Source organism: Microtus oregoni, unplaced genomic scaffold (assembly GCF_018167655.1).
Source record: "Microtus oregoni isolate MIOR12 unplaced genomic scaffold, Mior012 000114F_ref0000099, whole genome shotgun sequence".
In the NCBI taxonomy this organism is placed as follows: domain Eukaryota; kingdom Metazoa; phylum Chordata; class Mammalia; order Rodentia; family Cricetidae; genus Microtus; species Microtus oregoni.
This window is the reverse complement of record NW_024544743.1, coordinates 2,488,249-2,509,701: the sequence shown is the minus strand read 5'-3', so window position 1 is coordinate 2,509,701 and position 21,453 is coordinate 2,488,249. Positions and strand designations below refer to the sequence as shown.

The window sequence follows — 21,453 nt, the reverse complement described above, 5'->3', positions numbered from 1 at the left end:
ACCATACAATGTAGAAATGTGGCCTGTATAATATTGCCCCACAGAAAACTAGTTGTAACATTTGTTTCTAGTCTCAGAACTGTTCCCATGCAGAAGGAACAGTATATATGTCATCTGTTTTACAGTTTTTTCTTGGTTTATTTCTTTATGTTTGTGTCCAGTATTTTTAGGAGGTCTCCTCAAATCACATCTGATTTCTATTAACCTTGAAATCCATAGCCTTTGTTTCCTGTGGAAGCAAAAACATAACCTCTTCCTCAATGCAATATGTTTTCTGAATCCCATTTTAAAGTTAAGATATTCCTAAAATATCTAGACTGGTTTAATTCAGCAGTCCCTTTACAATCCCATGTCTCTCAGTGGCTACATTTTGCTCATCAGCATTCAAAAAATTCAAAGTCAATACAACAACATACAGGATCCAGACTCCCTGTGCGTTTCCCATCTCTATGTGATTTAAACTTATGCACATCTTAAACACACTGCAAGCTGCTTAGAGTTTCTTTTTCCATCTGGACCTGTCTTTACTGTGTGTCTCTAGCCTTTACTGACTGTGTAAGCCAAACCTTAAACTGCTAAGCAGTTTTGTAGTGGCAGCTGACTCTCCATCTCAGATCTGCAAGAGCCCAGTCTTAAGCCCATTTAAGTGTTTAACTGGGAGCTGCATTTAAAGCAGCCCAGCTCTAGGAAGCTGGTGGTCTCAGTGTGGTAGGCATCTTTTTACTTAGTTTTTTATTTCTAATTAGCATGTCAGCTCTTCAAGAGCTCGCTGTACAGCAGAGCCTCTTTAAGGAGCCACGTTGGTTTTTTTTTTTGTTTGTTTGTTTATTTGGGTTTTTTTTTTCAGTTTTTTTCAAGTCCTATGTGAAAATTTGAACTCCACATTGGAACACCAAATATAACAGGGTTTCTTTTGGGTCACCAACCAACTCCCAAATCATGACAAGGAGACTTCTTTATTAGTTATGGCTGCTAGGCCACTAGCTCTTATAACTTAAATTAACCTGTTTCTCTTCATCTGTATTTTACCTGGGGGCTTCTTACCTTTCTTTCATTCTGTATGGCTAGCTGGCTGGTGGCTGCCTGACTGACCCTAGGCATCTTCCCCTCTTTCTACTTCATTCTCTTATTTTTTTTCCCTTGAGACTAGATTCCCCTTCTTACTTATTCTCTCTGCACAGAAGTCCCACCTATCCCTCTACTGCCTAGCTATTGGCCATTCAGTTTTCTATAAACCAATCAGGTGCCTCAGGCAGGCAAAGTAAAACAACAACACATCTTTACATAATTAAACAAATGCAGTATAAACAAATGTGACACACCTTTACATAGATGAAGTAATATTCCACAACACAGAATTTCCCTCTCTGGGAGTACCTTCATATACAGACCAAGAGTTGTGTCTCCTAGGTGATTCCAAACTCAGTAAAGCTGACGAAGAAAACTAACTTTCACTTAAGTCTTGGGAGGGGCTTAGAACTCAGTAATCCTATTAATCACCTTCCATCTTTGCAGATGAATTTCCTGAAGATTGCCAACAGGCCTGTGTTCCTTTAAGCTTAAGCACATAAACCTGCCCCTAAGCAGGACAAAGGTCACCGGATTTGGGTGTGTGTGTGTGGTAGAAATCCTTGCCCTTCCCCATTCCAATTTCACAGCGAGGCATAAAAACACGACTGCTAGTAACTAGAGTCAGCAGATGCTTTTACTTTTTAAGGCTTTGGTGTCCCCTTTTGAGAAAACAGGAACTGAGGAGGGATTAAATTAGCAGGACCCCTCTGAAGCCCTGGTCAGAGCTAGTCTCAAAAGCAGTAAATCCAGACAAATTCACACTGGGGTGAATTTCCCAGGAACCTGCCCTCACTGCAGGCTACCTATGGGGCTTTCCTGAAGGCTTTTTCAGTTCATGGGCACAAGTTGACCTTAAGTCCTAGGGAACTTAAATCTAGGACTGTCCCTCAGCCAACAGCATGGTTGTGGTGGTTACAAATCCCAGAAACTCACCCCTCAGGTGTGATGTCTTCACAGCTGCTCCTAATGTCTTGAAGGAAGGAGCCCCAACTGCTCACAGTGTGTTTTGTTAATGAATGGGCCCTCTTTCGACTTCCGTCTTTCTTTTTTCAGGACCACTGTTCTTTCCTCTCTTGCTTCTTCCTGGGATCACTTCCTAAATCAACTCCATTCTCATGTTAGGGCTGCTTTGGGAGCAAACCAAGCCATGGCCTACTCCCATCACCCTACCAGAATTTTCTCCCACGTTTAATCCTTCTTCCCAGTACAGATCTCCACTAGGGGATGTTCCCATGTTGGCTTATTTTATACCTTAGAGTAGATTTCAACCCGTAGCCTGTCTAGTATTTGTCCCTAGAAAATTTTCTGCTGAAGGAGAAGGAAACCAAACTCAGTGCAAATGCCCTGGCCTCAATTGTGAGTCCTGCTTCATTTCTTCTGCCCACGTTACTCTATTGCTTGGCACCCCAAATGTCAAGTCTTGTCTTTCCTTCTTGCTGCTGCTCTCTCTCTCTCTCTCTCTCTCTCTGTACTTATGTCAGAGACAGGTCACTGGGAAGCTGTGAATATCATAACTCCCTTCTTCCTAAAGTCAGTGTCAAAGAAAAAGACACTTGACAAAGTACTATATGTTTGCAAGATCATGTGGGGACATTGACAATCGGACTTCAGCAAGGACTAACTGATGTTCTGTGGAGATGTATACTTGCATGACTGCAGGTGACTATTGCTTAGGACCACGGCCCTTTAAAATAATTTCAACTTTACCAAGATGGTTGAGTTGAAAATGGCTTCTGTGCAAGGGAGAAGCAAGAGCCTGTTCTACTAGGAAGGGACCTGCACTGCTGAGCTAGCTCCTGGCTCCACTAACTCCTGCTAATGAGCTCGGTGGACCTTTGAACTCAGAAAAATAGAGTTTGATAATACAGAGTCTATACATTAAGTTACTGTGTTCAATAAATGCTTCTCATTCCAGAACTCAGGCCCCATAAACCCTTAACTTCTTCCCCGTTCTATCAGCTTTAGATGAAGACTCACGACTCACGTATCCTCCCGATAGCTTTCCTGAACATTTCGGTTGGGTCCACCATCTTCTTAGAAGCTGGCGGTCTTAGTGATACAACCAGACTGCTCAGTCGCATCTTCAACCTTATATCCATCTGTCAGTCTGCTCCCTCCAGGTGGAGAGACATCTATATGAACTGTTCTCCTGAAGTGGATTTGAAGATATTCACATACTCTCCACTCCTCTTTTACCTGTGTTTTGCCGACAACAGCTGTGGGAACATAGCATATGCTCAGTAAACATACACAAACAGAATCTAGTTTAGCTTTGCGTATCAGTCTTTGCTGCATCTTGGGATTCTCCAGATTAATATTTAAGCAACTCCAGACAAAACGATTAGGCATTTCATCTAAGAACAGGAGTCTTTAAGAATGAATAATGAAATTCTAATATCACACGAGGGGGGAATGTCTTATGTACGTTGCTGAATTTAACTTTTAACCTTGGATTTTGCTTTCACAGTTCAGCTTCGTTCCAAACATCATTTTTTTTCTGCAGAGCCTGTCCGGTCCAAGGGTGTGTGTGTCTTTCTAAACCACAATTCCATATCATTTCAAAACAAGGACAGATAAAATGTGCTAATACAGAGCAAGTCTTCACACTGGTAATCCCGGCAGAGCCCCCTTCCCGGGTGACATCGTGGTTTTCTGTGGACTCATGAGTGTTCGCTTTCATCACTGGAAACCCCAGGCTGGTGATAAAACATGTGAGCCAGTCAATTTCAGCTCAGCGCATGGCTTTTTTTTTTCCTGGATGATGCTGTGCTCTGTGTCTTGAACATATACAGGAATACATCTACGTGATTATTGTGGGATGCTTTAACATAAGTGTACGTCTGTATTATGGGGCAGTAATAGGAAATCCCCAGAACTTTTCATGTAGTGCTGGTGGGAGGAGTAGTGGGGTTGGAAGTAGGGTGAGGGAAGGTGGGGGTGGGACTGCAGGAGACAGTGGTGCTGGAGGAGGTGGGAGAGGGTTGGAGAATGTGGTGATGGGGATGGGGGTGGTGGTCATAGGGCTGGAATCAGGGGTGATGAGTGTTGTGTTGTGGGTTTTGGGCTGGTGATGGTGGTGTTCTCTATGAGTTGAAAGCCTTTGCGCTTGGGCTGTAGAAGCCTACTCTATGCATTGGACTACTTAGCATGCTGTGTGAGCCACAGCCCCTGACTTCTTTAGCCAGTGTAGAGAAGGACTGCGAAAGGAGCATGACGGAGAACTAGCAGCCTCCAGGGAATGGGCCTGGAATGCTGGCTCTGACCACAAGTCGGCACATGGAATGTGTGGTTTTCATTAGAGCTGCCGCGGCAGTGCTGGGCTCTAACATTCCAAAGGGTTTCAGACTTATAGTAAATTAAATTCGCCTTTAAAAACCACCCCGTGTTGGAAGAACATAAAGGATCAGACTGCAATCAAGAAAACTCAGGGAAAATAAAACTCAAGCTCTCCTTGGCCTTGCCTGTGCCGCTGGTTTGGATGCTGAGTGCACATGGCTGTAGCTTTGCAGGTAATAGGAGTGCATCCTGAGGCGGCTTCCGTGGGGTTTTAATTGACTCCATAGCTAAAGTTTTTCTTTCATATTATTTGTGGATTACAGAAGACAGTTCTCAATGACCATAATTTATTTATGTATCAGAGAGAAACAAACACATGCAAATATGCTTTATATTGTGCATGGACACTTATTTAAACAGTGTATGTGTTTATATACATTTATATACCCACTGGTACAATTTATACCTAAAAGTCCAAAACTGATTAAAATTAAGTAGTTAAAGACCCTGTATCTTATTTTAAATTAGATCCTTATTACTACTGTAAGTTCTCTCTATCTTTTTCCTTCCAAAGCTCATGTGTGCATACCACACACATGCACACATACACACATCTATTCTTATAGTTCTGAGTTTACAAACAAGCATATGTATTAGCCAGCATAAGCCAAAGAATGCTGCAGTAACAAACAGCTCCCAAGTCTCAATGTCCTAGCACAACACACCCCTGTTGCCTTATAGGAACATGGATAAATCCGCAGAGCAGCTGTACTTCGTTAATTGACTAAGCAATCAGGCTGCTGTGTTCGTGCAGCAATTCTGCACCCATACACATATCCCAGACTGTAGCAACCAGCAAAGAATGTTAGAGGTTAGCCATTATCATATACTCTCTTGATGGGCAGCTTATTGGCCAAAGCAAATCACATGGCCACATCCAACTTGAAAGGGAGAAAGGTGGCCAGTCTTCAGTGCATCTGAAAGTAAAAATTCTGAATAAGCAAAGCCCTATGATGTGACTGGAACCAGCCTGATGCATGTGTCTGGGTATGGGAGCAATCAGCTTATTGTTTCTGCTCCCCCACCCCTTCTCACACACACACACACACACACAATGGGGGACAGAATTCTATTCCTCTACTGATCACGGATAGCATCCTTTAGGAGGAAGATTTGTTGGCCTTTCCTGGAAATTCACTCTTGTGCTGGTTGGTTTTGTTAACTTGACACGAACTAGTCACCTAGGAAGAGGGAATCTTGCTAAGGAGTTGCCTCCATCAGACTAGCCTTTAGGCAAGCTTGTGGGGATTTTTTGTTTTATTAAATGATAAAGGAGAGTCCAGAACACTGTAGGCAGTGCAACCCCAGGGAAGGTGGGCCTGGGTTGTGTAGGGAATCAAGCAGAACAAGCCATGGGGAGCAAACAGAGATTCTCCAAGCCCTGATTTGCTTCCTGCCTTGAGTTCCAGCCTTGGCTTTCCTAAGAAATGAACTGTAAGTTGGAAGAGTTGTTTTGGGGCATAGTTATTACCATAGCAACAGAAAGAAAACTAAGACAGTCTCCCCAGGTAACAGTGACAGAGGAGACAAAAGAAGTGCTAAATGGGAGGACGGTGGGTGTTGGGAGAGCTAGACTCAAGGGACCCATTGTGTCATTGCAGGCCAGCAACACAGCGCAGAATGCTGGGTGAACAGGGTGGACAGCGAGCACAAATGCTAAGTTAAAGAAAGGAGTCATAATGACCCCACTTATCCAACACTTTCTCCAAGGAATGTCTCCCTTGTGAAGTCCAGGAGAGAGTGGAGAAGGCAGGAAGGAAACCTTCTGCATCCTAGAAAGATGCCCAGAGTCACCCAGCAGCACTGTGGGTATGGAGTCCTCCCTACACTCCCAGCTGACAGTGGTGCAGCTTGTGAGTTTGAATTTTATAAGATACAAAAGCAACATCAATTCAACAATACCTAACTCTCTCAATACCTAACTATAGATTACAGCACATGGTCTGAGCCTGTGGAAGGGAGGCAGAGCCAAGCTGGGATGCTTAGATGGTAGAGCATAAATGTATTTCAGCTCAAAATGTTCTCATCTTATGAAGATTGATTCTAAGTAGAGGGGCATCTATAATGACACATTTTATACATAGATGAGACCCTGTCTGTCTAAGCTCCTGTCTGTCTTTCTGTAGCATTTTCCCGGAGTGCTCTCTCTCCCCACAACTCCCTGACTTTTGTCTCCAGTCTTCCACTGTGCAGTGCCGCCTCCTGCTCCCCGGTGGACTGAGCTTCCATGGAGCCGGTATCAGAGCATAAGAACACTTTTGCTTCCTAGGTGAGAAGGGCCTCAACTAGCAAATCTTGTCTGATCTCAGCACAAATGCTGCTTCCTCACCTATCTTGACCACCCAGGGCAGCACTACAGCTGGGACACATCGCTGGAGGCAGTGGCCTGAGCAGTGGCTCTCCCTCTTGGTCTCTTGTTACCATGACCATTGCCTCTGTTTTTCTTATTGTTGTTTCTTTCTCTCCATCTCAGCATCCTGAACTTATTCAGCATTTGCCGAATAAATGTATTAGAAAGACAGCCCTAATCTCTAATGTCTATGCAACCCTGTTTAGTTATTGAGTTCCCTTACATAGGCTAAGTATAGAGAGGTTTTTTTTTTGTTTTTTTTTTTTCAGGTTCAAAGACAGGAAGCTGAGATAAATGCCCCTTTGGGTGAGCTTAGGAGGATGGTGACAGCACCCTCACTTGAAGTGGTAGAGCGAGGCTCCAAGTCTAAAGAGAAGTTTTATCTCTCAGCAGGAGAGATAAAACACCACAGAGAGACAGAGCTCCTGGAGGAGCCTTCAGTTCCCAGAACAGTAGGAGGCTTCAGGCATCATGACTGTAGATAGCTGTGACAGGGCCCTCAAGGGAGAGATGGGTGAACCAGGTTGGCTTCTGGTTCCTGCCGAGGGGGCCATTTACTACGTCCGAAGGCAGAGGTGTCAGTTTGTATCTCAGTGTATGTTCATGCTACGTGGGTATCAGGAGAGACGTGAATTGCAGACTCAAGGATGCTACCCATCGGGCAGTGGGTGACTCAAATGTGATGAGAAGAGAGGAGACAGAGAGGCTTTGAATCACACTGTAATTAAATGTTGAGCTTTCTGAGGAGCTGACACACTGTTTTCTACAGTGGCTCTAATAATTCCATGTTGTCACCAGTGGTGTACAAAGAATTTATTTTCTTCATAGCTATATCAACACTTATTATTTTTGGTTATAAATTTCAAAAATTAAGTTTCTTAAAATTAAGTAACCACCATAATGGTTTAAGATTGTATCTCGCTAGGTTTTAATTAAAATGATTTTTGGTGTGTGTTTTTCAATGTCAAGTTTGGGCTTTGTGTTTGTACAACAAAAGTAGTCAGTCATTTGAGTAAGTCAACAGTAGGGGATGCAGACCAGACATGTTAGCTACTAATCCAAGGCTCCCCGGGCTATCTCAGGGATACTGAGGGAAAGTTTGTGGAAAATAAATTTAGAGTGAGCAGTGGAAGATGGAGATATTGTAATAAAACTAATTATTCAATATGGGAACAAAAGTGGTTCTGTATATGCCCAAAATATAAGAGAGTAAGATATAAAAAGTAATATTTTGACTCTATTTGCTAACTAACTGCTATCTGGAGCCTGGTTAACACACACACGTACACGCATCTAGATTCTACATAGGAGAGGACACGTGATATTTCCTTTGCCCATTACCCTCTCATATGTCCCTCCACTGACCCCTTAGACACTTCTCTTTTCTTAAAGCCCTCCTTCAATTTTCATATCACACATGAGGGTATATGTATGCACATATACATATTTATATTGGTTATATTTCACACATGACAGAAAATGCATAATATTTTTTCTAACTCTGCTTCTTTTGTTTAAAAAGAGAGCCAGCATAGGGGGATGGAGAGGTGACTCAGTGGTTAAGAGCATCTACTGGCCCTGCAGAGGACCTGGGTTCGGTTCCTAGCGCTCACATGGCAGCTCATAATCAGCTCTAATACTGTAGAAACCCTGTCTAAAAAATAAAAACAACGCAAACAAACAAAAAAATAAACCTTAAAATTCAGGCCAATTTGAATGCCTAGTGAAAAGTGAGAGAAGTGAGTTTGTAAGTGTGTGTGTGTGTGTGTGTGTGTGTGTGTGTACAAATGAATGTCTGCATGCATCTAAGCTAGAAGAAATAGTTTTTACAATATGAACAAAAACATACAAACACACTCACTCTCACACACATATGCTCACACACTCTTTCTTACACACACACACACACATACACACACACACACACACACACACACACACACACACAGGCACACATACTTTTATAGAGTGTGGTTAAGGCCATAGTTACCAGAGTTTGTGAGCACAGAACCTGATTAAATGTAGAATCACTGAACAGTAGCTGTATTCTTGGTGGCGGAAAATATTAAGAAATTATCTATATCTTTATATCTGTAGAGAGAGGGGAGGAGCACACTCTATACAATTCAAAGTGCTAACCGAGGTGTTTTGTAGGAGACTGGGAACATTCAGGGTGACCTGGGTGGAGGCAAAGTGGGGTTCAGGCCTGGTGAGACCTGAGGAGGCAGCAACAACACCAGCACAAGAGGTTAAAGCAACGGGGGCAAAGAATTAAAGACAGATAGGCAGTTAGGTTGATGAGCTGGGCAAAGCCCGAGGGAGTGTCTGCGAGATGAAGCTTGAATTGCCTTGGCAAAGAATGAGGTTACAGTGTTTCTCAGAGCTTGGGAGAGAGGTGACCTTTAAAGAGAGGGCAACTGGGTTGAGATTCATGCATCAAGTCTCTGAAGCACACACAAAAATCTGCAGCCTCCTTTATGCTTTGCTATTAAACTCATCTTTCTCTGGAGACTTCTCGCCAATGTAAACTTGCTGAATGGAAAGTAGAAGTCTCTGCGTGAAGACTCAAGTTCAATCCAAGGTTAAAGACTCTCAGAACTGCTCTTTCTGCTCCTCCCCCCTCTCCTCTGCCTCACAGACAGGAGTCTGCATGCTGTCTTCTGGCTCCTCCCAGGTTTCTAATTCACAGAGAACAAAGTGTGGGTAGATGATGTCACTGGCTCTGTTGGGTGCGGACCTGGGCAGCTGCTGTGCACAGAGTGGAGTCAGGTGTGGCTGCTTCTGTCTCCAGGGATGGGTGGCCAATGCTCTCAGGAACTTAGTTATGTGATCCAGTTGGCTTTGGATATTAAGTTTCCTTTGAAAGGGTTTGGGTGAGAAGGCGTGGTCTGCAGCTGCTGATTGTAGAGAATTGGCTGAATCCTGAGGACATAGACCTAATAGGTACGTTCAGTCCTTGATGGGTTCCTGGTATGATGGCGGTACTGAGAGATGGGATATAGCTGGAAGAAGCAGATCTCTCGGGACATTTCCTTGGTGGCTGTTTCTGATCCTGGGTTCGTTTCTGTTTTTCTCTGCCTTCTGACCACTACAAAATAAGAGCAATTTGTTGATGTGTCTATAGTGATGTTTCTGTCCTTTCCAGGGTCCTAAGAGCAATGCCACTGGCTGAATGTGGACTCAAACCTTATATCCATGAGCCCAAATAAATTCTTGTGTCTCTTGTGTTTACGGGAAAGTGTTTTTTTTTTAACAGAAATAAAAATGACAGCTTATACTCTGCTCTTTGAAGTGTTTTAGAAATGACAAGGTCTTGTTAAACCTATAATACAATCCCACATGGGCTCAGAATCCTCAAAATCTTTGTTACTGTGGAGGGCATTCTGGGTGACTAATCTGGCTTTTTCTTCTTTGTGCAGCAGCCCCATCACTTGTAGAAGTTATTAGGTCTTCTTCCCCGCAAGGACTGCCAAGACAGCGAACACCATTCCAAGCCCACAGTCTGTACATCTTACTCTTGCTGGTTAGCTGTGCCTGTGCACCAGTGGTCTCCACACGACCATAGAGAGCCCGCTCAGGCTGTCCTTAGTCTACCTGAGATTTCCATTAGAGTTCCTTGGTATCAGCCTCTTCCTTTGAGCCAAAGCCTCTGATTCAGAGGGACTGGGCAGCATCCTCATCAAAGGTTTTCTCCGTATCTCTTCTCCTTCCTGTTTTCCTCTTCATTTTGTCAGAGAGTAAGTCTCCTTCCTCAGAGTCTCTTTCCTTTCTATCTTACACATGTTTTCTGAACATTCCGGGACTAGTTAGACAAGGACATTGGCTGCAGAACAACCTTTTTGTACACTATGACTATATAGGACTCTCATTTGCTAATAAAAAGCTGACAGGGCAGTATCTGGGCAGGAAGTTAGGTGGGAAAGCCAAACTGGGAATGATGGACAGAAAGAGCTGAGTAGGATCTCTTAAAAGAGCCACCCATTTTTACCACTAGTATCAATCCAGGAAGTCATCTCTTAAAGGAGCCATGCCTCTGCTCACAACCAGCAAACAGAGCCCACTCGAGAAATTCATCTATGAAGAACTCATGCTTAACTCTGTCTTGTGTATCTAGAATCCCTTTTTAAGCTTCGTCAGGTTTTATGTGGAAATTTTGGCAACATCTTGGAATGACATATGTAAATGGACATTTCCTATCCCACCTGCCAGCTCCCAAATAACCACTCAGAGACTTAATGTAAATGATAAATGCTTGGCTGATGGCTCAGGCTTATTACTAGCTAACTCTTACATTTAAAGTAACCCATATTTCTATCTATGTTTTGCCACATGACTTGGTACCTTTTCTTAGTATGGCATGCCCATCTTGCCCTTTCTGTGTCTGCCAGTAAGGTCCCAGAAGGGTCATTGGTTTAGCAAAAATTGGCAGTTTTGGTTCAGCTGAGAGATCCTGCTTCAGTACTAAGTATAGAACAATTAAAGAAGGCACCAAAACATCGACCTCTGGCCTTCACATGCATATAAATACAAATGCACCTGCAACCATACATATGCCATGTGCCTGAGAACATGCATATACATGTATGTATGTCGCACATGTATGTATGTTAATATAAATACTATGTAACTAGTTTTTTTTAACACTTACACACAAAGCTTTATTTGTTTTAGGGAAGCTGGGAATAACTACCCATATTTATACTCTTAAGTACTTCATTGAGAAAAATGTCGAATGTTAAATTAAGAGACCTGACTTTGATGTGTTTGCTGGTCTGGGTTGAGAAAACACTTATTAGAGCTCGTCAAGAAAAGGTGTGTGTCCCAAGTTTCCACTTGCAGCCATTGACTTCTTGCCAGAAACAAACTGTTTTGCAGCCTTTATGATATCAGCATCAGCCACAGAGTCAATTTGTTGAAGGAAGGTGGGTGGTGGCATATAAGAGTCAGCAACTAGAGCTTGTGACCCAATCTCACTCAGGAGACCCTCTGAAGTCTCCACAGACATCAGGTATCCAGCTTTCAGCTTGTTCTTGGCAGCCTGGACATCTGCACTGGAAAGGTTTCCTTGAGCAACTGCTTTAACTTGGTTGTAGGCAGCCTTGATAACATCACCAGCAGCTGCAGCTTGGGAAATAGTGTAGATTCCAAAGAGCCCAGAATCTGAGTAGTTGGCATTAAATGCAGAAACATCAAAAGGCTGGTGACTTCCTTTGGCAACACTCTGGCTTAGGAGGCTGGTTGTATTGCTGCCCCTCTTGATATGTGGTCCAGCACCAAGAAGATGCTGAAGTACACTGAATGCATTTGCTTCTGTACTTCCAATGGCAGCACCTTCTGCTACAATAGCAGCATGGACCAGGTTGTCTCCATTTTGATCTCGAATTTCACCTCCACGGTATTTGGCTTTTGCACCAGCTAAACCAAGGCCACCCCTCATGTTGAGAAATTGTTCAGCAACCTGTTTTAGGACAGAATGCTCACAACAAGTCCAACCAAAGCCATTCTTGCACTTGTGAAGTGGTTCTGAACAAAGTAATGTAACTCCTCTGGTGTAATTTTTCCCATCCTATAGTCAGGACAATACAAGGGATTAGCCAAGGTATTCTTGTAGGCAGCATCATGCAACTTCTCAATGACTCGAGTCTGTGAATTCTGAAAGGCAACAGCTTTGTTAATCTTTAGCTGAGACCGAAGGTCAGCTACTTCCCAACGGCGAAATTCTGGTGCTGTGGTAACATTGAGCAGAAACTCCATCAGGATTTCAATATCATTTCGCATGCCTTCTACAGTGTAAGCCATGGTTTCCCTTGTTGCAGTCACACTTAAGTTACCACCAACTGCTTCAATTCCACGGGTTATCTTGAAAGATGAAGCTCCTTTGGTAGTCAAACTAGATGCAAGACGTAGTAAATGAGTTGTTCCTAAGTTGTTGGAGTCCTCATATCTACTTCCTGCTTTAATGAATAAGCCAATTCTTGATAGAGGAGCATAGTTTTCCAGAGAAGCAATCACCAAACCATTAGGTAACTTGGTAAACTCAAGATCCTCAGGCTGCAGAGCCACTCCTCCAGGGGCGGCTGAAGTTTTTACCTTCGGGGCAACTTTGAGGGAATAAAATCTCGAGAAGGACCCGGCCGGCTGAGGAACTTCATGGCTCAAGTGTGTGCCCTTTCCCACGGTCACCGCCGCCGGGAGCGAAGAAAGATGGTGTCAGAGGATCGAGTTTCCCGGCGTGCCTATGTAACTAGTTTAATGAAGAAAAAATATTTAGATTTCCAGTACTCGTTCAATGAGAACTTTGTGTAAATTATTGGTTCTCTGAAGATGCTCGTGTTGTTAGTTATTTCAGGACACAAACTGGCATTAAAGTGCTGATGGTTCCCGATTCTCTTCTGCTTGGAACTACTGCCTTTTAAATATCGTTGGTATATCAGGCTGGACATGAAAGATGACGGAAACTGATCTGATCTCACTGAGGAAATGTAGTAATAAGGGCGGCGGGGCTGCGTCCCCAGCACCCGGCCGCCCCCACGGCTAGATTTACCCAAAATAATTACACGGACACTGTATCCTTTTAAACACTGCTTGGCCCATTCTCTTCTAGGCTAATTCTCACATATTAATTTAGCCCATTTCTAATCATCTGTGTGTAGCACCCCAAGGTGCGCTTACGGGGAAGATTATAGCCTATGTCCATCCTGGGTCGGAGCTTCATCCCGGGAGCAGGGCATGGCGTCTCTCTCAGGCGTCTGCTCCCGAGAGGAGAGCTGTGAGTCTGACCTCACTTCCTCTTCCTCCCAGCGTTCTGTTCTGTTTACTCCTCCCACCTATCCTCTAACCAATAAAATGGGCCAAGGCAGTTCCTTTATTAGCCAATGACCTTCCTCCATCAAGGAAAGACTTCATACATTCATGCTGACAGCAAGCACGTCTGTACAGGGCTTTCTACTTCACAAGGTACATATGCATTTTGCTTTGTTTTATCTTATTTTATCTTATAATAAAGAACTCTGGCAATATCAAAGACACTTCAGTTAGGTAATAGGCTCCTGGCCCAGAGCCACCAGGGCCTAAGATCCAGGGTAGTAAGGTCATTTCTTTCTGACTTAGGGAATAAAGTCTCCCTTTGATCCCTCCCCCCCCCAATACTTCAAGTGGTCTCTGGAGCCTGGGACTGGTTCTTATACTGTGATGTGGGTGGTTAATAAGGGTCCAGTTCTGGCCTGCAAAGGGCCACTTTCTTGCAACACATATGATATAGTGGAGTAGGGGGACACCTCATGCTGGTCTCTTTTTGTGCATCTCTGAATACTGTGCTCTTCATTTTCATTAAACTAGTTATATGGTGCTTGTGTGTGCGTGTGCACACATGTGTGTATGTGTGGGGGGGGTGTGGAAGTCTGTGTGCATGTGTGATGTGTGTGCATGTGTGTGTGTGCATGTGTGATGTTTGTGTGTGATGTGTGTGTGCATGTGTGATGTTTGTGTGTGGTGTGTGTGTGCATGTGTGATGTTTGTGTGTGGTGTGTGTGTACACATGTGATGTTTCTATGTGATGTGTGTGTGCATGTGTGGTGTGTGTGCATGTGTGATGTTTGTGTGTGATGTGTGTGTGCATGTGTGGTGTGTGTGTGCATGTGTGGTGTGCATACATGTATACGCATGTTCCTATACTCATCTTAAGGACGTTACTTCCATCATGTGACCTCCACATAATCACTTAGCTAAAAGCCCTCATCACAGTTGCAACATGTGAATTTTGGGGAAACAGAAATGCTTTATGCACAAGAAGGGAGGACATTAAAAATCATTTAACTTGATTAGAATGGAACTAGTTATTTCTTTAAAAGAAGATTTGAATACCACACAGCATTACAAATGTCGACATTATATGAAATGGAAGAACAAGATGCGAACATGCAAAACGCCATTACTGTTCAGTCTAGGAACCTGTAAGGCTAATTCAAGCACTTTGCTTCTAAATAAAAGCTTCTGACTCATACTGCTTTCTGCTGACTCTTTTGTCCAGCATGGCTTTGTTTCTCCTCTCTAGAAAGCAGAGCTGTATCAGTCATGTAGGGAACACACTTGGGCTCCCTGGAACGTCCGAGTCAATGGCACTCGGCCTTTAAACAAACAGCTGGGTCGAACTTATTGAGATCAGAGAATTATTATGGTTAACTCCCAGAATTTCTTGGTTCTGTCTGGATCTCTGTTTCAGTTGCTTTAAATTCTGTATGCTATCAAATTCCTGCTTTCCAAGTTCAAAGAGAAGTGGGAGATCCAGAGAGATGAATGTTAGCTAGCACCCAGACCATCTGAAGGAAAACAACACAGTCTAAAGCTTGGCCACTAAGGAAGGACTCAGTCTCAGGTCACAGAAAAGTTTTTAGCACCAGGGCTTTTAGAGAAGCAGAGGGCCGACAATTTATAAAAGGCGGTTGGGGGAGACTCGTGTTTATAGAAGTAACTCCCATCATTACTTATTCAGACTTTCCGTGGTCTGAGACCAAGTCATGTGGATGATATTGTTATGTGGATGAAAATAAGATATTTGCTTATTTAAGTGGAGTTGAAAACCTTAAGTTTTAGCATTAGGTTTTGGTTTTATTCTTAAATAAATAAATCTTGCAAGCCAAGGGAATTAATTTCTTTAGCTTGGTTTCGGTATCTAACAATATCATCCACAGTCCCTGGATTTTTTCATACAGAGATGATTGTTCTTTCATTTGGATCCAGAGGAATCCATAGCTCATTGCTGGTCAGTTGTTTTGTACGCAGCCCCAACTTAGAAGTAGAATATCTCCGAGCAACTGCTTTTCAGTTAGTCCACATTGAGCACATCTCTTCCCTCTGTGAGGCGCGGTGTCTTTGTCTGTAATCAGAAATCAGATGCCCACTGCAGGAAGATATTCTAAGAATGAGGTGGACTTACGCAGGGGAAGCTTTAAGTAATTATACGATACTCATTTACTTTTCAATACTGTTCTTTTGCTATTGATGAAGGTCGCTTGTTCAAAGCCAAACAATCAAGCCAGTGTCCTTGATACAGTGACATCATCTCTCCCACTCCCTCCACCTGCTGTGTCTTCCTCTGCTTATTCAAAACACAGCCACCTAGCTTTCTTTCTCTGCACGTCCTTTCCCACCTTCATTCCTTCCTGGAACCTTCTAAGATCTCCATCGTGTTTAAACAGGGGGTTTAACATTTTAAAACACTGAGGGAGAGATATTATTTTACATATCACACCTTCAGTTGTTATATCTAAGATGTTTGTATGACTCAGACTTGTAAGATTTTCTTCTAGAAGTTTTACACTTTTTATTTACACAGCTTATAATCTATCCTATTATCATTTGTGTATGGTACAAAGTAGAGATTAATGTTCATTTTATAGACACGGTAGAGAATTCTCCCAGACTTGTTTACTCAAAAGACTAACATTTTCCACCAAATTTCCTTTCATTTTGTCAAAAATTAGTGTTCCACATAAGTGTGGGTCTCGTTTCTGAGTTCCTATTCTTCCGAGGCTGTCCTTATCTGCCATGCAGGAAGGCCACGCCCGCCACGTTGATAACTGCAGTTCTGTTAGCCTGGAAGTCAAGGAGCATAAATCCTTCAGTCTGGTTCCTCTCTTTGTGCTGCCGACAACATTCGGGGTGATTGCATTTATGTGTTGCCTTTAGTGTCTATACATTTTCATATAAAGTGTCTGCTTGGATTTGGGGAGAACCACATATTGACAGCCTTCGAGCCCCTCTTTGAACTCCGTGACTCTTCCTCAGCTGATTTTGGTGATGTCTGTCATTCTGTGAATCAGTTCCTTCCTCACCTGTATCATTACGGAATCAACTTTTTTGATACGAACTGTCGACGGTAGTTCGACATATTGTTTAGAAACGTAGTTGCTTCTTTACAATCTCACATCCTGCCTCTTCGCTACACGTGTGGATTAGTCCAGGTTGCCTTCACATGTAGAATCAGTAGGATTTTCTTCAGAGACAATATCTTGTCCCCAAAACCAAAGGTGATATTACTGCTATTCAAACTAGAAATCTTCCATTTCCCGTTTTGACTTTCTTCCTTGCTATAATGTTGAATGAAAGAGCTGAGACCAGCTCTCCTTTCCTGTCTCCCAGTTTTAGGGAAGATGCATGTAGTCTTTCACAATTAACTAAGATGTAAGCTGTAGGTATGTAGTAGATGCTTCTTTCTTTTTAAACCAGGTTGATAATGTTGGCTTCTAGCTTCCTCGGTTCTTAGAAGGAATATACGTGGCCTTTCGTCACTTTCCTTGTGCACATTGAGATGATTAAACAATTTGTCTTTTTAAGTTTATGTTGCGGGATATTTGTTTATCCTGCGTGAAGATGGGTCTACATTTTGCCTCACTTGCCCAAGGGACCTGATTAGCTTAATAAAGCGCTAAATGGCTAGACAGAAGATAACAGGCAAGATTTCAGTGAGACGGAGGAACTCTGGGAAGAAGAGAGGTGAGAGGTGCCAGCAACACACGGAGGGAGTTGGACATGAGAATGGAGAAGTAAAAAGCCATGTGACAGGATGGGGGTTAATAGAAACAGGTTAATTTAAGTTAGAAGAGCTATTTGGGAACAAGCCTCAGCTAAAAGTCAAGCTTCCATAATTAATAAGTCTCTGTGTCATTATTTGGGGTCTGGTGGTACCAAAAGAAAGTCCGACAACAAATATATTTTCCTGAGCTGTGCCCAGAGCCTTATGAATACACGAAGGCCCACAACGAGCCTCTACTCACACACACAATGCTTTGACTTTTCTATACTGTTACTTGATTGTTTCTTGGCCATATATTTATTTGATTTCAATATTAGACTTGCAAGGATCAGTTCCATCAACTTAACACAACTTGGGTTCACTTAGGAGGAATGAGCCTCAGCTTTTGGCAAGGCTGTGGGGCATTTTCTTGATTAATGATCAGTGTAGATGGGCCCAGCCCACTGTGGGCAGTGCCATCCTGGGGCAGATGATTCAGGGGTAAGAAAGGCTGAGTCAGAGAGAGGAAGCCAGTAAACAATGTTCCGCGTTCTGCTTCAGTCCCTGCCTCCGTGTTCCTGTCCTAATTTCCCACAATGAAGGACTGTGACGTGGAAGCATGAAGCAAATCATTTTATTCTCCCCAGATTGCTTTCGGCCACGATGTTTATCCATTGTGCTTATCCAGTGATGGACAATATTCTTCCTTTTTCTGATTTTGTGGCTAACATTTATGCTTCAGTACTTTTATTAGGAAGGTGGAAGTTGAGGTCATTTTTTTTAATGCAGACTATAATATTTTTTTAGTTCTGTTTGACCATTACCAGATACATTTCAGTTTGTTGTGCCTTTATTTTCCTTAATTTAAAATATTGTTCAGTTTCTCACAACCATCTGTAACTCCAGCTCCAGGGGATCTGGTGCCCTCTTATGACCTCCACAGTACTGCACACATATGGTTCATACACATGCATATAGACAAACACTCAAAAAAATAAAAATAAGTCTAAAGGAAGAACAAAGAAATGGCCAAAATTCTTAGTATAGACATACAAAATATAACAAAGAACACAGTTCAGTGTCTCAGGATAAAAACTACAACGTCTGGAAACCAACCTGGGTCCTCTGCTAGAGCAGGCAGAGATCTTTTTGGTGGTAGGGATGGGGACACTCAAGACAGGATTTCTCTGTGTACCCCTTGTGGTCCTGGAACTCACTCTGTGGACCAGGTTGGCCTCAAACTCAGAGATCCATCCACCTCTGCTCCCTGAATATGGGGATTAAAGATGTGTGCCACCAGCATGTGTCACCACTGCCCAGTGCAAGCAGAGCTCTTAGCTTCTGAGTCATCTCTCCAGCCCATTTCCTACCTTATAAAGCCTCTGTGGACAGCTTCATCCACTATTGTTTATGATGGACTGGTTTTCTCTTTATTGTATACTATAATTTCTTGTCTCTTTGCTCTGTAGACAGTTTTGATAATTGGTTGTTAGGTGTTGAAAAGTCCACTTGACTGGGTCTTAAAAATTTTTGTATTCTTGTAAAATATTCCTTTAAAAATTGAGACTAAGGGGTTGGAGAGATGGCTCAGAGGTTAAGAGCATTGCCTGCTCTTCCAAAGGTCCTGAGTTCAATTCCCAGCAACCACATGGTGGCTCACAACCATCTGTAATGAGATCTGGTGCCCTCTTCTGGCCTGCAGGCATACATACAGACAGAATATTGTATACATAATAAATAAATATTAAAAAAATGAGACTAAGAATCTTTTAAGTTTTTAAAATATATCTTAGAGTGTATATGTGTGTGTCTGTGTGTGATGTGTCTGGCCATCTGACAACAACTGAGGGAGGGTGTTGATTCTCTCCTTTTACCTTTAGGTCCTGGGAATCGAATTCAGGTTGTCAGTCTTGCTGACAAGTGCCTTTATCTGCTGAGCCATCTCAGACCCTGTAAATCATCTTGAGACACATTTTGGATAATTAAGAAATAGTTTATCCTCATGGGGTCTTCATTTTCATCTTGGTATATTGATAACAGATTCCCATGTGTGATCAATGCTAACTTTAATTCACTGCTTAGGCAAGTCCCTCCTGGGCTCTGTGTGCAGACTGTCAGAACTCGGGATATTTTCTCCTTGGGTTAGCGGAGACAGATTATTGCCAGCTTGTCTTAGCCCCAGGAGGTTTCCTTTCTGCTAGACATTCCAGTGGGACGGCCTGCAGGCCTGCAGTGTCTGTTTTCTCTCTCTGCCTTCGCTCCTGGGCTTTCTCTCCTGTGTACATCAGTGGCTTATTTAGTGATCTGACTTACATGCCACCAGCCAGAGTCAAACAAGGTGACATTGTTTCCCTGTGTCAGCTCTCATACCCAAGTGAGTATCTTTTTCCTGGAACCTTTGGCCATATTTTCCACATTTTTGTTGGAGACAATGTTGTTTGCTGTGCTGAAACACTACACTGTTGCCGCTAAGCTCAGCTTCCGGAAGGCTCTGATGAACCTCGATGAACCTCGAGGGAAAACGTGTGGGCAAACCCTGGGTCCAGTCCCGTGGAGAGGCGAAAGCACATCAACAACATGCCTGGAGACATGTGCTCACACAGGACTAATCCTGACTTAGCCCCAAGCATGACAGTTCATTGTGAACTAAATCATGTAGGGACTCTATGGGTAGAAACTACCACAGACAATGAGGACCAAGTGTGTGCACGGGAAAAAAACTCACGAATACAAGACTTTACAAAACAAACCAGAAAATGTGAATATTATCAGGAAGCTATTGAAAGGTGATACTCATGCTCTCGTGTGAGCTAATAACTTTCCGTAAGAGGTTAGTCTGAAGATGACCGGTGAGATCATTAAAAAGCCGCTTACGCCAAGAAGAGGAATAACGTATTTAACAAATACTTAGAACAAGAAGATAAATTCCTCTAGAAATGCCTAGAAACATTCAAATCGATGCTAGCTCGCTGCATTTTTATAAAATTCTAAATTTAAGCTCTCGTGGCTGCCAGACCTCCGCCATCATGGGTCGCATGCACGCTCCCGGGAAGGGCCTGTCCCAGTCGGCGCTGCCCTACCGCCGCAGCGTCCCCACGTGGCTGAAGCTGACGTCTGACGACGTGAAGGAACAGATTTACAAACTGGCCAAGAAAGGCCTCACTCCCTCCCAGATAGGTGTGATCCCGAGGGACTCGCACGGTGTGGCCCAGGTCCGTTTTGTGACTGGTAATAAAATCTTGAGAATCCTTAAATCCAAAGGCCTTGCCCCTGATCTCCCTGAGGATCTCTACCATTTGATTAAGAAGGCAGTCGCTGTCCGAAAGCATCTTGAGAGGAACAGAAAGGATAAGGATGCTAAATTCCGCCTGATTCTGATAGAGAGCAGAATTCACCGGCTGGCTCGTTACTATAAGACCAAGCGGGTCCTCCCACCCAACTGGAAATATGAGTCATCCACAGCCTCTGCTTTAGTGGCGTAAATTCCCTTGTATACACGAGCAATAAAATCACTTTGAATAAAAAAAAATTCTAAATTTAATAAGTATTTAGCAGTTTATTCTGGAACATTTTATTTATTACCTAAAAACAAAACAAAATCTTTTCTCATGCTGTGCAGGCTGAATTTCCACACCAAAGCAATTTGAAACAAGCTGATCAACCATGTGAGTAGACACAGTGGGAGGATAATTGGAAAGCATGCCTAAAGACATGGCGAAGAATTCACTAGAATAAATACAACACCAGAGACACTACAAAATATTCATAATGTGGTTATACTTAAAAGATATATTTGTTTCTTTAAAGATGTATTTAAAATGTCTAATGTATTCTGAAATATTTTAAGGATGCATTAGTATCTTTAACATATGATTTAACTATTTTTTATCTGTATATCCATGTGAGTTTATGCGGGTCTTTTTCTGACTAGTTCTGGGGATTGACCCCAGGGCCTGCACGGAGCATGAGCATCACCTGTACTGTTGAGCTGCATCCCTAGCCTAACGCAGACGTACATGCAGAGGTCAGCGGGAAGCCTCAGGTTTCGGTTCCCCCCTTTCTCCTGTTGAGACCATGTCTCTACTAGTCCACCATTGTTATACCAGGCTAGCTAGCTTTTTAGCATCCAGGTACTGTCCTGCCTCTGATTTTTCCCTGGTGCCCTAGAATCATGGATGCCCAC

The 21,453-nt window shown here is 43.0% G+C and overlaps 2 protein-coding genes across 2 annotated transcripts; one reads left to right on the top strand and one right to left on the bottom strand.

The window, feature by feature from the left end:
- Positions 1-11,388: 11,388 nt before the first annotated feature.
- On the bottom strand, positions 11,389-12,958 carry LOC121443904 (cytochrome b-c1 complex subunit 2, mitochondrial-like; the record flags this gene model as incomplete). Its single annotated transcript, XM_041645659.1, is given in 2 exon segments — positions 11,389-12,235; positions 12,238-12,958. Coding segments are annotated over 2 exon segments (1,407 nt in total), but the record flags the coding sequence as incomplete, so codon positions are not given.
- A 7,324-nt stretch (positions 12,959-20,282) lies between these two features.
- LOC121443907 (40S ribosomal protein S13-like) lies at positions 20,283-20,799 on the top strand. Its single transcript, XM_041645666.1, has one exon. The coding sequence runs from the start codon at positions 20,297-20,299 to the stop codon at positions 20,750-20,752; it is 456 nt and encodes a 151-aa protein (XP_041501600.1). The 5' UTR covers positions 20,283-20,296; the 3' UTR covers positions 20,753-20,799.
- The last annotated feature ends 654 nt before the right edge of the window (positions 20,800-21,453 follow it).

What these genes read in the sequence shown, in the direction of transcription:
- LOC121443907 (XM_041645666.1), top strand. Translation starts at nt 20,297, where the DNA reads ATGGGTCGCATGCACGCTCCCGGGAAGGGCCTGTCCCAGTCGGCGCTG.